The sequence below is a fragment of the Geotrypetes seraphini genome, chromosome 15 (genome assembly GCF_902459505.1).
Source record: "Geotrypetes seraphini chromosome 15, aGeoSer1.1, whole genome shotgun sequence".
Classification (NCBI taxonomy): domain Eukaryota; kingdom Metazoa; phylum Chordata; class Amphibia; order Gymnophiona; family Dermophiidae; genus Geotrypetes; species Geotrypetes seraphini.
The window spans coordinates 10,012,206-10,024,736 of NC_047098.1; the positions used below are offsets into that span (position 1 = coordinate 10,012,206).

At 45.0% G+C, this 12,531-nt stretch overlaps 1 protein-coding gene across 1 annotated transcript; it reads right to left on the reverse strand.

The window, feature by feature from the left end:
* Nucleotides 1-302: 302 nt before the first annotated feature.
* On the reverse strand, nt 303-9,606 carry PARK7 (Parkinsonism associated deglycase). The gene is made up of 6 exons (XM_033922979.1): nt 9,384-9,606; nt 8,869-8,970; nt 7,755-7,814; nt 6,751-6,820; nt 3,482-3,568; nt 303-847 (listed from the first exon to the last, which is right to left on the reverse strand). The coding sequence occupies exons 1-6, from the start codon at nt 9,471-9,473 to the stop codon at nt 687-689; spliced, it is 570 nt and encodes a 189-aa protein (XP_033778870.1). The 5' UTR covers nt 9,474-9,606; the 3' UTR covers nt 303-686.
* Nucleotides 9,607-12,531: the final 2,925 nt, after the last annotated feature.

A 12,531-nucleotide genomic window follows, 5' to 3' on the forward strand; every position in this document is an offset into this window, starting at 1 on the left:
GAGAATAATTGTGTGTATGTTTAGTATGAAATAATGTTATGTTTTAAAGGTTTTGATGGTGCTATATTATAATAAATGATGAATTATTTATAAGCATAAGCAGCAGTGTGAAACATAGCTCTTATCTGGGTATTTTGTTCATGAAGAAGCATGAGAGATTTGCCTACAACAAAGGTAGTACTTATTCATTGCGGATATTCTGAATCCTCAGTTGGTTGGTGGTTCTCCAGAATGGGGTTTGAGAACCACTAACAAGACAGGTGAAATGAAAAAAAACAAAAGAAAAGAAAAAACACAAAATCTTCCTTGTTAGAGTCGCTTTCCCTCTTTATTTTAACATGGAGGTCAAAGAATAACTACAGAGTAAACTTCTGCATCTGACTCACCCATAGACCTACTGCATTTCTTAACTTCAACTGCACATCCAGATTGAACGTTATTTCTTTTAATTAAAGGAGGAAAACCCTGCAATGTACAATCCCATCTCTTCCAACCACTGTGCAGAACACATGCATTAAAGCATTAACTATGCTTTCTCAAAGGAGAGTGGCGTTTACGCGCGATATGCACATTAGAAAGCAAATGTGATCATTATTCAGGAAAAGGCATGAAACCCCTCCCCCCAATCACTTCTGCATTCGGGTCCTCAAACAGAAAGCACACGCTGGCGAGGTGACCGATCTGTTCTAGTCCTTCAGGACCAAGGGGGCCTTCACTTGATCCGCCACCTCCTTCCCCACCAACGTCTCCACAATCTTCAGACCAAACAGGAAGCTGGTGCCAGGCCCACGGCTGGTGAGGAGGTTCCCGTCCTTCTCCACTAGGCTCTCCGAGTACTTGTAGTGTTCTGAAGCAAAAAAGGACGAGGACGAGAAGACAGGCAAGGCTAGATTATTTTCACGTTCAAAAATTCCAAAAGCAAAAAAAAAAGTTCCACCTCCACCCTGATAGTCAGTCAGCAGCTGTCAGTGCTTTCAAAAGGACCTGGTTAAATGTGACCCAGATAATCCATGCTAGGCCTAATCAGGGCAGCAATACTGAACATCCGGGGATCAAAGGCAGCACACCAAAATGTCTAGGTCAGGGGTCCTCAACCCAGCCTGGTTTACAGAATTTTTACAATGAATATGTATTTGCATGCCGATTTTGCACACATTCATTGTGGAAATCCTGGAAACCAGACTGGGTTGTAGACCTTGAGGACTGGATTTAAGAACGTACTGGAAATATCTCGATTGGAACATTGGCAAGTGCCTGGATCACTGGTGTAGCAAGGGGGAAGGCAGTCCGCTCCGGGCACCATCCGCCCTCCCGCACCTTTCCCGCCCCCCCCCTACAGCCACAGGTGCCCACCGCTTCTCTTCCCCCGTATCTCTAGCGTTCCTGGCGCGAGCAGCAACGCTAGCGTCTGCTCTTCCTCTGACGTCACTTCCTGGAAGAGCCCATGCAGGTGAGACAGCAGGTTGGGGGTTACTGCTCACGCCAGGAACATTACAGAGGTACGGGGGAAAGGAAGCGGTGGGCGGCCGTGAGGGGGATTGGAAGGAGTGACACTGCCCCAGGCGCCTCACCCTCACTACGCCACTGGCCTGGATTAAGTCTGCATAGCCTCTCTTGATGTCCTTTCCCGATTAATGGACTAAGAACTCTACCAAACCTCCGGATTTCATACACAGTGCTCAAAACTGCGCATGCAAATTTGGGCAGGCACCCAAGTTGCATGAAGAGTTCAACTGAGTTGAGGTTGCTGAAACGATCTGAAGTGATCGCTTGTTACTAAACTAAACCTTAAGTTTATATACCGCATCATCTCAATTAAACCTTAAGTTTATATACTGCATCATCTCCACGGATGTTGTGGAGCTCGGCACGGTTTACAAGAACTTAAAATATAGGAAGAGAAGGAAAAAAAAGGTTTACATGAACTTATATATAGAAGAGAAGAGTAAGGGGGGATAGAATTACATTTTAGTGAAAAGCCAGGTTTTCAGTTGCTTGCGGAATAATTGGATGGAGCCCAGGTTCCGCAGCGGGGTAGTAAGGTCGTTCCAAAGACCTGTGATTCTGAAGAGAAGGGATTTTCCCAGTTTGCCTGCATAGCGAATACCGTGTAGAGAGGGGAAGGATAATTTATACCTTTGGGTGGGTCTGGTAGATTCAGAACTCGAGGATTAAAAGTTTATTGTGGGTTCTCGGAGGAAGCCGGTCTGGCGAAACGCATCGGAACCCGATACCGCTTGGGCTTTTGAAGATCATTTCGGCAAACTCGGCTAAGTGCCAAGTAAAGAGATTTTGAGAAAGTTTATGGTTCTCAAAGAAACAGTAATGATTTATTGACATGGTATCTCTAAAGACTGTTGTGCAATGATAAGACTAAGAAGCTGCATTTAGGGGGCTTGACCCCATTTGTGGTCTTTCTACCTGACTATGGTTCTGGGTACATCTGAGTCATCAAGAGATTAGTGAAAGTATAGGGGTGCCTTTTGTTGTTTGAATACAGTACTCCCCTGAAATTCGCAGGGGGTTACGTTCCAGGAGTGACCTGCGAATTGCGAAAAACGGCCAAAAATGGATGTGGTACAAAAAATGCCTAGATTCTTTTAGGGCCCACCTCCCCCGCTATGTTTGTGGCTTCTCGTTGCCATGGTGATGGCGCATCGTTCTCAGACAAGCAGCAGCTGCTGCCGCCGCCGCCATTGGCTGACATCGGCTGGAAGGCTCCATCACGTGTGCACATCCACCAATCGCCAATCTCTCTCTCTCCCCCCCCTCCTCAATCTCCCTCGCAGCGGCCACGCTAATAATAATCGACAGGATGAGGTGATGGTGTGTGTGGATCAAAAGCAGCAGGAGGAATAAGAAAAAAAAAAAAAAAAAATCCGCAAATGACCGAGGCCGCAAACTCTGAATTGCAAATTCGCAGGGGAGTACTGTACTTTGGTTACTTTACTTTTGGCTCACCCGTTCTTTTTGAGATTTTTTCCAAGTTTAGTTTGCTTTGGGGACAATGTTTACTTCAGCACAGATTTTATGAACAAATATAAGTCCCCAATGTATTGCATTATTGTTCTACTACACATTTAAATTTACACTTTACCAAAGGATGTGGCAAGAGCGGATAGCGTAGCTGGTTTTAAGAAAGGTTTGGACAAGTTCCTGGAGGAAAAGTCCATAGTCTGTTATTGAGAAAGATATGGGGGAAGCCACTGCTTGCCCTGGATCGGTAGCATGGAATGTTGCTACTCTGTGGGGTTCTAGAATGTTGTTACTCCTGGGATTCCAGAATCTTGCTACTTTTTGAGATTCTCTATGGAATGTTACTACTCCTTGGGTTTGGGCCAGATACTAGTGACCTGGATGGGCCACTGTGAGAATGGGCTATTGCTCTGGCACAGTAAGGCTATTCTTATGTTCTTATGGTGCTAGTGTGATTTATACTCCTAACAGGAGACAGGACTAAGAATTTGCCAAAAACTGTTACCTCCTTGCATCATCTTCTCTTTGGCCAAGGGGTGGGTGGTGACTTTGCTTCCATAACATATCCCATGAGCGAGAAGAGCGGTAGGACCTGCAAATCACAAGAGAAGCAGATGGTCGTCAGTCTGATCCATGTGTTATTGCCAGGGACACAGTTTGATTATACAGATTTCTCAGACTGCAAAAAGTCCACTTACATTAATAAGTATTTCCTTAAAAATAAAAAAATAAAAAAAGGATGAAAGGAAGATTTTCATCCACAAGAGAGGGAGATCCAATTCCTGGAGTACAAAATAATTCAGAAAGACAATAATAATGCCCAATAGGGAAATGTAAAATCCTGCTCTACACAATTTCAGCTACATGTTGATTTTGGCTGAAACCAAATCTCCCTTGACCAACGCCTAACTCTACAGTTCTGGTGGCCTAGTTGGGGCTGGGGCTGGAGCAATCCTCAGTTGTCCCTGCTCAGGCCTGCTGTGCTCTCTCAAGAGGGTTAGGCAACATGGCCAAGATCACAAGGAGCAAGTGCGGGATTTGTACCCTCACTTCTACCTTCTCAAAGCCTGTTTGAGTTTAGGTCACACCCGTCCCTGGAGGACTCATAATCTAAAGTCCTGTACCTGAGGCGGAAGAGGGTTCCATACTAGGCACACAAGGCTCACAGTTAGTGCAAGAACCTGGGGTATGGGCTATGAGAGAATGGGGAGTATGAATTAGAGAATGACACGGGAACAAAATCCGCCCCCCACACACCTTTTATCTAAGTTAGGAATTAAGATATTCAGCTATGCTGATAATATAACTATCCCGATTCCTATCACAGTCTCAATTTCCCATTCAATGCTTACAATTGCTGGGGTATTCTTTGAACAACGGCTGATAAGTTTTAATTTAAATTTCAAACTCAAAAAAAAAAAAAAAGATTCTTTTTTGCAATTCCACGTCAGAATTGCACCGAGACTTCTTTGACTTTGAACGCAATAACTTGCCCTATTCACTCTACCATTAAAATATTGGGAGTAATTCGGGATCAGAATTTAACCATGAAAGATCAGGTGGATGCTTTGGTACAGAAGGGTTTCCACACATTGTGGAAATTACGCACCATTAAAGCATATTTTGACGTCTCGTCTTTTAGATTATTGGTTCAGTCATTGGTTCTGAGCCCGTTGAAGTTTTGTAATATTGTCTGAAAAAGTCCATGTAAATTGCGCATTATTCAGATGCTGCCATTCAACTGATCTTTAATCTGAAAAGGTTTGATCTTGTCACCCCTTTTTTCCATGAATTGCACTGGTTGCCAGTCGAGGCTCGTGTGAAAATTTACATTTGGTTGCATTTGTTATAAGGTATTGTTTGGCCTTGCACCTAATTATCTTGTAGATTCATTCACATTTGTTAATTCAAAGTACTCTCAATGCACAAATACTGTATTTACCTTTCCTTCAATCAAAGGTTGTCAATATAAAAATATATCAACGTCTCCTGTCATTTCAAGCTGCATTATGGGATAAAGATCTGAATTCTCTAATAGTGACCTCTTGCTCATATCAGCATTTTAGGAAACAATTAAAAACGTTTACCAGATTCTTAGGAAGTTAATTTATTACATTCATCTGTATATTTGCAGTTTAATTCTATTTTGTAAACCACATAGAAATTAATGGTATTGCAGTATAGAAATAAATTTTTGTGTTATGTTCCAGTCTCGGCGAGTTATTTTCCTGCCCCATTGCTACAAGCTTTGCCCTTATCTGCACAAGCCTCAAATACTTTTAAATCATAAGTGTTTGAGGCTTGTGCAGTTAAGACAGAGCTCACAGGAATGGAACAGGGATATCGACAAAATTTGCGGGGTGAGGGATGGGGAAATTGAGTTCCTGCGGGGACAGGGAAAAATTTGTCCCATGTCATTCTCTACCTTGAAGTACAGTAGAGTCATCCAAGCATCAGTATTTTATTCAGTCAGGCTTCTTAGCTATAGGCCTGGTTTCCTGCATACAGGTAGTGGCATTTAGCTTCAGGTTTAGATTTTCCTGATTTGCAAATTGTTACATTTTATCTCCAGTCTAAGGAAAGAGGGTGGGGAGATGAAAGGACATGGTATTCCAGATGCTTGGTCACAAAGCAAGAGTCCTCGGCTCTCAACCCAGACTTTGCAAGCTACTACATAGAGGTGCCAAGTTTACAAACAGCATTAACTGCGCCAAGTCTAGTTTGAGACCAGAAGGTTAAAACTGTGAAGCTTAATGCAGCTGTAACACGATACCTACAGCCTTTCCGAAGCTGCTGCTAAAGGCCAACGGGTCAAATAGCTGCTTCTTAAGGTCAGAGATTCAGACTAAGGAGGAGGAGATGGCAGATTTAGGCCTTTAGAAGGTACAAGCAGCCAGACATTGTCAGAGGAAATAGTGCTTTAGAAGGGATTTGCAGGTTGTTCTCTGGCTGCCAGGGCTCCAAAAGTATTGGTCGGTGAGCCAAATAACATTCCCTTGCTTGCCTGCAAGCAGACTGAAAAATGTTAAGTGCCGGTATTCAGCACTTAACCACCAAGTTTAACGGTGAAAAATTAGACCATGTAAGAAGTGTTGTTTATGTGGATAAGTGTTCAATATATCACATTTAACTGCCTAAGAGATAGCCAGCCGCATAAACCCTGATTTCAATGCCAAACATGGCCTAGCACTGAATACCTGGGAATACCACCACCAGCAGGGTTGACCCTAGACGGATCAACTGGGGTTTATAGTACTGAACAATGAACGAATCAGGCAGATCACAACGTCAAATAGTTTTCATCTGCCATCAAAACTCAAAATATTGTATGGCTATTGCAGCAAAGCTATAACCCTATTCACATGACCACAGAAAAAAAGTGACCCCCCACCCCCACCGCAGGTTTCACACTTTAAGAAGCCCTTGACTAGTAAAACCTCAGCAACTCCCACGTTGCATAAATTCAGTTAGTCTGACACAGGGTAGAGCAATCTTTATTTTATTTTTAGGCCACCATTCCAAATGATAAATAATGAAGAATATAGAATTCAAGTCTCTCCCCCTCCCCCTCCAAAGAACTTACAATTGTAGAGGGTACCTGAGACAAATGGGGTATAATAAGACTTGGACAAAAATCACATAAGTATTAGAGGAAATGGGAAGAAAGCGCATTATGAAACCCACTCCAAAAGCGGCACAGCTCTCACGAGGAAGCCTGAATTTGGCTTACAAAAGAAGAAGATACAGAAAGAACTGCAGAATCAAGTCCTTTACCTGCACAGATTGCAGCGATGAGACGTTTACCACTCTCCTGTTCCTTCAGCACATCCTTCACAGCAGGAGACTGGAACAGAAAGCAACCATGCCAAATAAACACTTCTTTTTAAGCCCACTAATACAGCCCCAATTGCCTCATCTCTTGAAGTGCTATACGACCAAGAACTTCCTTCCCCCTCTAATACATTCTTAGATAGGAATATAGTCTTTTTCCCTCGTTTACAACCAGGAATACTGTGATCAAGTCATACAGTTTATTCAATGGAGCCAAGGTTTATCCCAGTCTGGTCAGTTCTTTTACCATTTCATTATCACACCTGTCCAGAGTCAGACATGGGCTACAGATTATGGGCTTCCACCGGGCTTCTGAAATCATGCAGTGAGGACTGGAGGGATCTGAGCTCAATGCCTGTTTTACTTAAGTGCTTCCTTGGGGTTGAGTAACCCATAAAACCACTGGGGCCAAAAGAGAGGGGGGTTCACCCTCTTTATACTCTATTATAGTGCATGCTTCTTGCTATGTGTCAGCAAGATGTATATAAACCTTTTGTGGTGTTTCCATTTCAGAGAATTTTCTGTTTCATATCTCCAGATTAGAGCAGTAAGGAAGTCAGCTCTCCCAGAAATACTTTAAGAATGAATGATATGTTATTTCTGGCACCAAAACTTATTAAGGCACAATGGCAGACACAAAGCATCATTCCTCCCTCTAACCCCCCCAAAATAAAACCACACACACACCCCTTTTACAAAACCGCAGAAGCAGTTTTTAGCATAGGCCTGCACACTGAATGCTCTGCGCTGCTCTTGAAACTCATACAAGCTCTATAGTGTTGGGAGCAGCGCAGAGCAGTAGAACATACAGACCGCCAGCCTGCGCTAAAAACCGCTTTTGCGGTTTTGTAAAAGGAAGGGTAAATCTTTGCCTTATTTTTGTCTAAACAGAATCTCTAGCCCACCCTATAAAATATGAATCTTCCACATTTAGATTAGGAATTTACCTCAGACAAATTCTGAGCTCCAAGGTTACCTCCTGGAAGAACCACCACATCATAAGGCCCCTGAAGAATAAAAAGCCAAACACATTTCAGATTCTTTTTAAAAGCCAAGGAGATTTTGTCTTTCTACCTTTGGTAAGGGGTCACTGCACCACCATATCCCCAAAGGGACCAGACCTTCATCCTCCCAAAACTGTAAGGTTCTAGATTTCAGCCAAAAGGCATCTACTTTGGGCCACAAGCTTCCCAAAACTTACCCTCACTAAAAAAAACCCCAAAAACAAAAATGGCAACCCAATCAAGACAGTGGTTAGAGCTACAGCCTCAGAACCCTGAGGCTGTGGGTTCAAACGCTGCGCTGCTCCTTGCAACCCTGGGCAAGCCACTTAATCCTCCACTGCCTCAGGTACATTAGATAGATTGCGAGCCCATGGGACAAATAAGGAAAATGCTTGAAGTATCTTTTATGTAAATCGTTTTTGAGTATGTTTGTAAAACTACAAAAAGGTGGTATACAAGTCCCAATCCCTTTCCTTAGGGCATATCTAACCAGTCAAGTTTTCAGATTATCATGACAAATATGCTCAAGATATACTGGAGATCTGTCAAATATAAATCTCTCTCATGCATATTTATCATGGGAATCCTGAAAATCTGACTGGGGGAAGAGGAGCACTGGTTTATATGGTTAACCCCGTCATGCTGTTTGGGCAGGGTTATATGGTCTTTACACCTAGGGCAGGGGTAGGCAATTCCAGTCCTTGAGAGCTGGAGCCAGGTCAGGTTTTCAGGATCTCCACCATGAATATGTACGAGATGGATTTGCATGCACTGCCTCCTTGAGATGCAAATCTATCTCATGCATATTTATTGCAGATATCCTGAAAACCTGACCTGGCTCTGGCTCTCGAGGACCGGAAATGCCTACCCCTGGCCTAGGGCCTAGCTTTTCTTCCATTCTCTGTCTGGGGGTGGAAATGGGACTTTGCAGATTAGGCCCTAAAATAGAGCTGAAATTATTCAAGGGGCTCAAGTTACTATGTGTAATAACGGAAAATACTTCCAAAGTCCAGGATTAGTTCCAATGTAAGATAAAGATACTCGTAAATGAGCAAACCTCCTTCCTGGCTTCTTCCAGGCTTGTGTCAGGACAGATAACGACATCTCTGCTGCATTGGACAGGATCCTTCCCTGTCAAGCCTGCAACCGTCACTTTGATCTGACATTTATAAAAGGAGAAAAATATTAGCTTTGAAAGCAATATGTGCTGGTCACAAGCTGGCTCATAGACTGGCCTCCCACTAGAACAGAAAAATTGCACAACCCATCGGATTACCCAAGTCAGCCATCTCCTATCACAGACCTCCACCTTTAATTTCATATTTATAATTCTACCCGTTAACCCATCCTTCTTTTTCTGCAGCCATATGGTAACCCTAGCAAGGGCCGAGTGCCATGAAGTTTTATTTCCACACGAGAGATTGATGAATAATGCATCCCTTGCAAGGGCTACCAAACCCTAAGGGTGCATAAAAACCATGCCTTGCTTAACAGTGCAAAGAGCTTTAGCCTCTGGACCTGTTAAGCTCGTGCATAAAACGCCTAAGGCGCGTCCAAAAGCCAAGCACTCACTCCAGCCCTCCTCATGAGATCGGTAGGGATCACCGTCTCCATTTCTTCAGCTCCCTTAGCCAGGATCACCAGAGCTTTCTTGCTCGCCATCGTTCAGGCTATTTTAAGCAGAGCCCAGGTCCCTCCTGCAGTAAAGTTCCCCTTCACAGTGCAATGTGGAGCTGGGGCTGACCCTTAATAACTCAGCGCCTTGCCAGGAGACGGGGAGCCGCCGGGGACAAACTTCCTCAACCTGAATATTTCACACTCTCTGGCAGGGGACAAACTTCCTGTACTTGCGCAACGCAACTTTGAAAGAGACGGGAAGCCGCCGGGGACAAACTTCCTCAACCTGAATATTTCACACTCTCTGGCAAGAGCTGGCTGTAATTATTCAATGCCTTGCTCGGAGACGGGGAGCGACAGGGGACAAACTTCCTCAACCTGAACATTCACACTCTCTGGCAGGGGACAAACTTCCTGTACTTGCGCAACGCAACTTTGAAGGAGACGGGGAGCCGCCTGGGACAAACTTCCTCAACCTGAATATTTCACACTCTCTGGCAAGAGCTGGCTATAATTACTCAGTGCCTTGCCATGAGACGGGGAAAGACAGGGGACAAACTTCCTGTACTTGCACAACGTAGGGCACTGACTTTGAAGGAGATGGGGAGCCGCCGGGGACAAACTGCCTCAACCTGAACATTCACACTCTCTGGCAGGGTACAAACTTCCTGTACTTGCACAACGCAGGGCACTGACTTTGAAGGAGACGGGGAGCCGCTGGGGACAAACTTCCTCAACCTTTCTAGCAGGAGCTGGTTGTAATTACTCATTGCCTTGCCAGAAGACGGGGAGCGACATGAGACAAACTTCCTGTACTTCCACAACGCAAGGCACTGACTTTGTAACAATCCAGCGCTTAGTCAGGAGCCGCCGGGATTAAACTGCATCTGCCTGCATAATTCAGCTTGTCAGGCCTGGATGTGCAAGTTTCTGCTAAGTGGCTTGGTCTCTGTGTTGGAAAACTTCAGTTCCATATCTTGATACCTGTGGTGCTGATTTCAAATAGAAAAACTAGGTTTAAAACAGTTCTCCAGTACAAGGGGTCTGAGCTGTCATTCACACATTTCTAAGAGGGAGACTTTTTTGGCCATGTGGTATTTCTGGTCCCTGACTTGTATTTATTTATTAGGATTCATTTACTGCCTTTTTGAAAGCATTCACTCAGGGTGGTGTAGTATACAGCAAGAATGGCTCCAGAAAAAGAACGGATTGGGACATCCAGGTTTTACTTTTTTTTGCTTTGAGTGGAAGTAAAACCCAGATGTCTCAAGCCATCCTCCTTTTTTTGGAGCCATATGGTAACCCAGGTTACCAAATTTCATCCTTAAAAAAAGAGGATGTGTCGCCATGCCCTGTTCTGCTGACCCTTCATCCAACCACGAGCGAGCCCTACCTTCAACCGAAGCAGCGTCGGGCCGGCAGCACTCTAAACAGGCTGCTTGGCCTTGTCCATCAGGGATTTCACTCTGCCGTCATCAGTAACGCGTGAAAGGTAGGGCTCACTTGGCAGGGAGGGAAGGATGGAGGGTCAGCAGGGGTTTGGCGTTCAAGGGTTCTGCATAAGGGATGGGAGGGGAGGAAAGATGCTGCACATGTGGGGAAGAGAAAGGATAGAGGGAGGGAGAGAGAGATGATCATGTGAATACCCCAAAAATAAGACCTAGTGCCTTTTTTGGGCCTGAAATTAATATAAAACAGTCTTATTTTCAGGGAAACACGTTACCACCTTATCATGTATTTCAAGGTAGTTGTACAATAAAAAAAATGTAGGGTAATACAAACAATCCTCTATAATAAAACACTAAGCGCGCATGCGAACTTAGGAGGCCATGATCCCTGACAGTGTGGTGTGTGCTTCCGTGGCCGTATTCTATTTGTGGCACGTGCACCGGCTTGAGCGTGTGCAGTGATTTTAGCAGCGGTGGCGGTTTGACTCCTGTACTGCCGGGATGCCTCTTCTCATTCCTGGACCAGCAAACGCAGCAGTAGCCGCGAGGCATTTGCTAGGCTGGCCCACTTCGATAATGCAAGGTGGGCTGGCCTAGCAAAAGTGCCCAGGCTAGTGGATGTTGGACAGGGGGGGGAGCAGGGAAAGTAGAAGGGGTACTACTGGATAGGGGGAGCAGGGAAGGGGTGCTGCTGGACAGGGGGGAGGTAAAAGGAAGGTAGAAAGGCTACTGCTGGACAGGGGGAGCAGGGAAGGGGTGCTGCTGGACAGGGGGAGCAGGCAAGGGGTGGTGGTGGACAGCCGAAGAGAGAAAGAGAAAGAAAGACAGACAGTGGCCAAGGAGAGAGAGAAAGAAAGACAAACAGACAGACAGCGGCCAAGGAGAGAGAAAGACAGACAGACAGCGGCCAAGGAGAGACAGAAAGAAAGACAGACAGACAGCGGCCAAGGAGAGACAGAAAGACAGACAGCGGCCAAGGAGAGACAGAAAGAAAGACAGACAGGCAGCGGCCAAGGAGAGACAGAAAGACAGACAGCGGCCAAGGAGAGAGAGAAAGAAAGACAGACAGACAGCGGCCAAAGAGAGACAGAAAGAAAGACAGACAGACAGCGGCCAAGGAGAGACAGAAAGACAGACAGCGGCCAAGGAGAGAGAGAGAGAGAGAGACAGAAAGAAAGACAGACAGCGGCCAAGGAGGGAGAGAGAGAGAAAGACAGACAGCAGCCAAGGAGAGAGAGAGAAAGACAGACAGACAGACAGCGGCCAAGGAGAGAGAGAGAGAAAGACAGACAGATAGCGGCCAAGGAGAGAGAAAGAAAGACAAACAGCGGCCAAAGAGAGACAGAAAGAAAGACAGACAGAGCGGCCAAGGAGGGAGAGAGAGAGAAAGACAGACAGACAGCAGCCAAGGAGAGAGAGAGAAAGAAAGACAGACAGACAGACACATCTATTCTAGCACCCGTTAATGTAAGGGGCTTAAAGACTATAGCATAAAACAGAGAACAAGACTGGACAAACAAGCACAGAAGGGAAATAGGGAGAAGTGTGATTCTGTGGAAAGAGAGGAGGATACCAGGAGGGCCAATTAAGATGGACTATGAAAAATGTAAACTTCCTTATAAGGACAGGGGGGCGGGAGAAGGAGAGACATAACA

Bases quoted from the DNA above. Each gene is read 5' to 3' on its own strand.
- PARK7 (XM_033922979.1), bottom strand. From the start codon at position 9,473: ATGGCGAGCAAGAAAGCTCTGGTGATCCTGGCTAAGGGAGCTGAAGAA. The intron at 3,569-6,750 runs GTAAAGGACTTG...TGTGATTTGCAG, and splicing joins CATCGCTGCAATCTGTGCAG to GTCCTACCGCTCTTCTCGCT. The intron at 848-3,481 runs GTAACAGTTTTT...TTTTTGCTTCAG, and splicing joins AGAGAAGATGATGCAAGGAG to AACACTACAAGTACTCGGAG.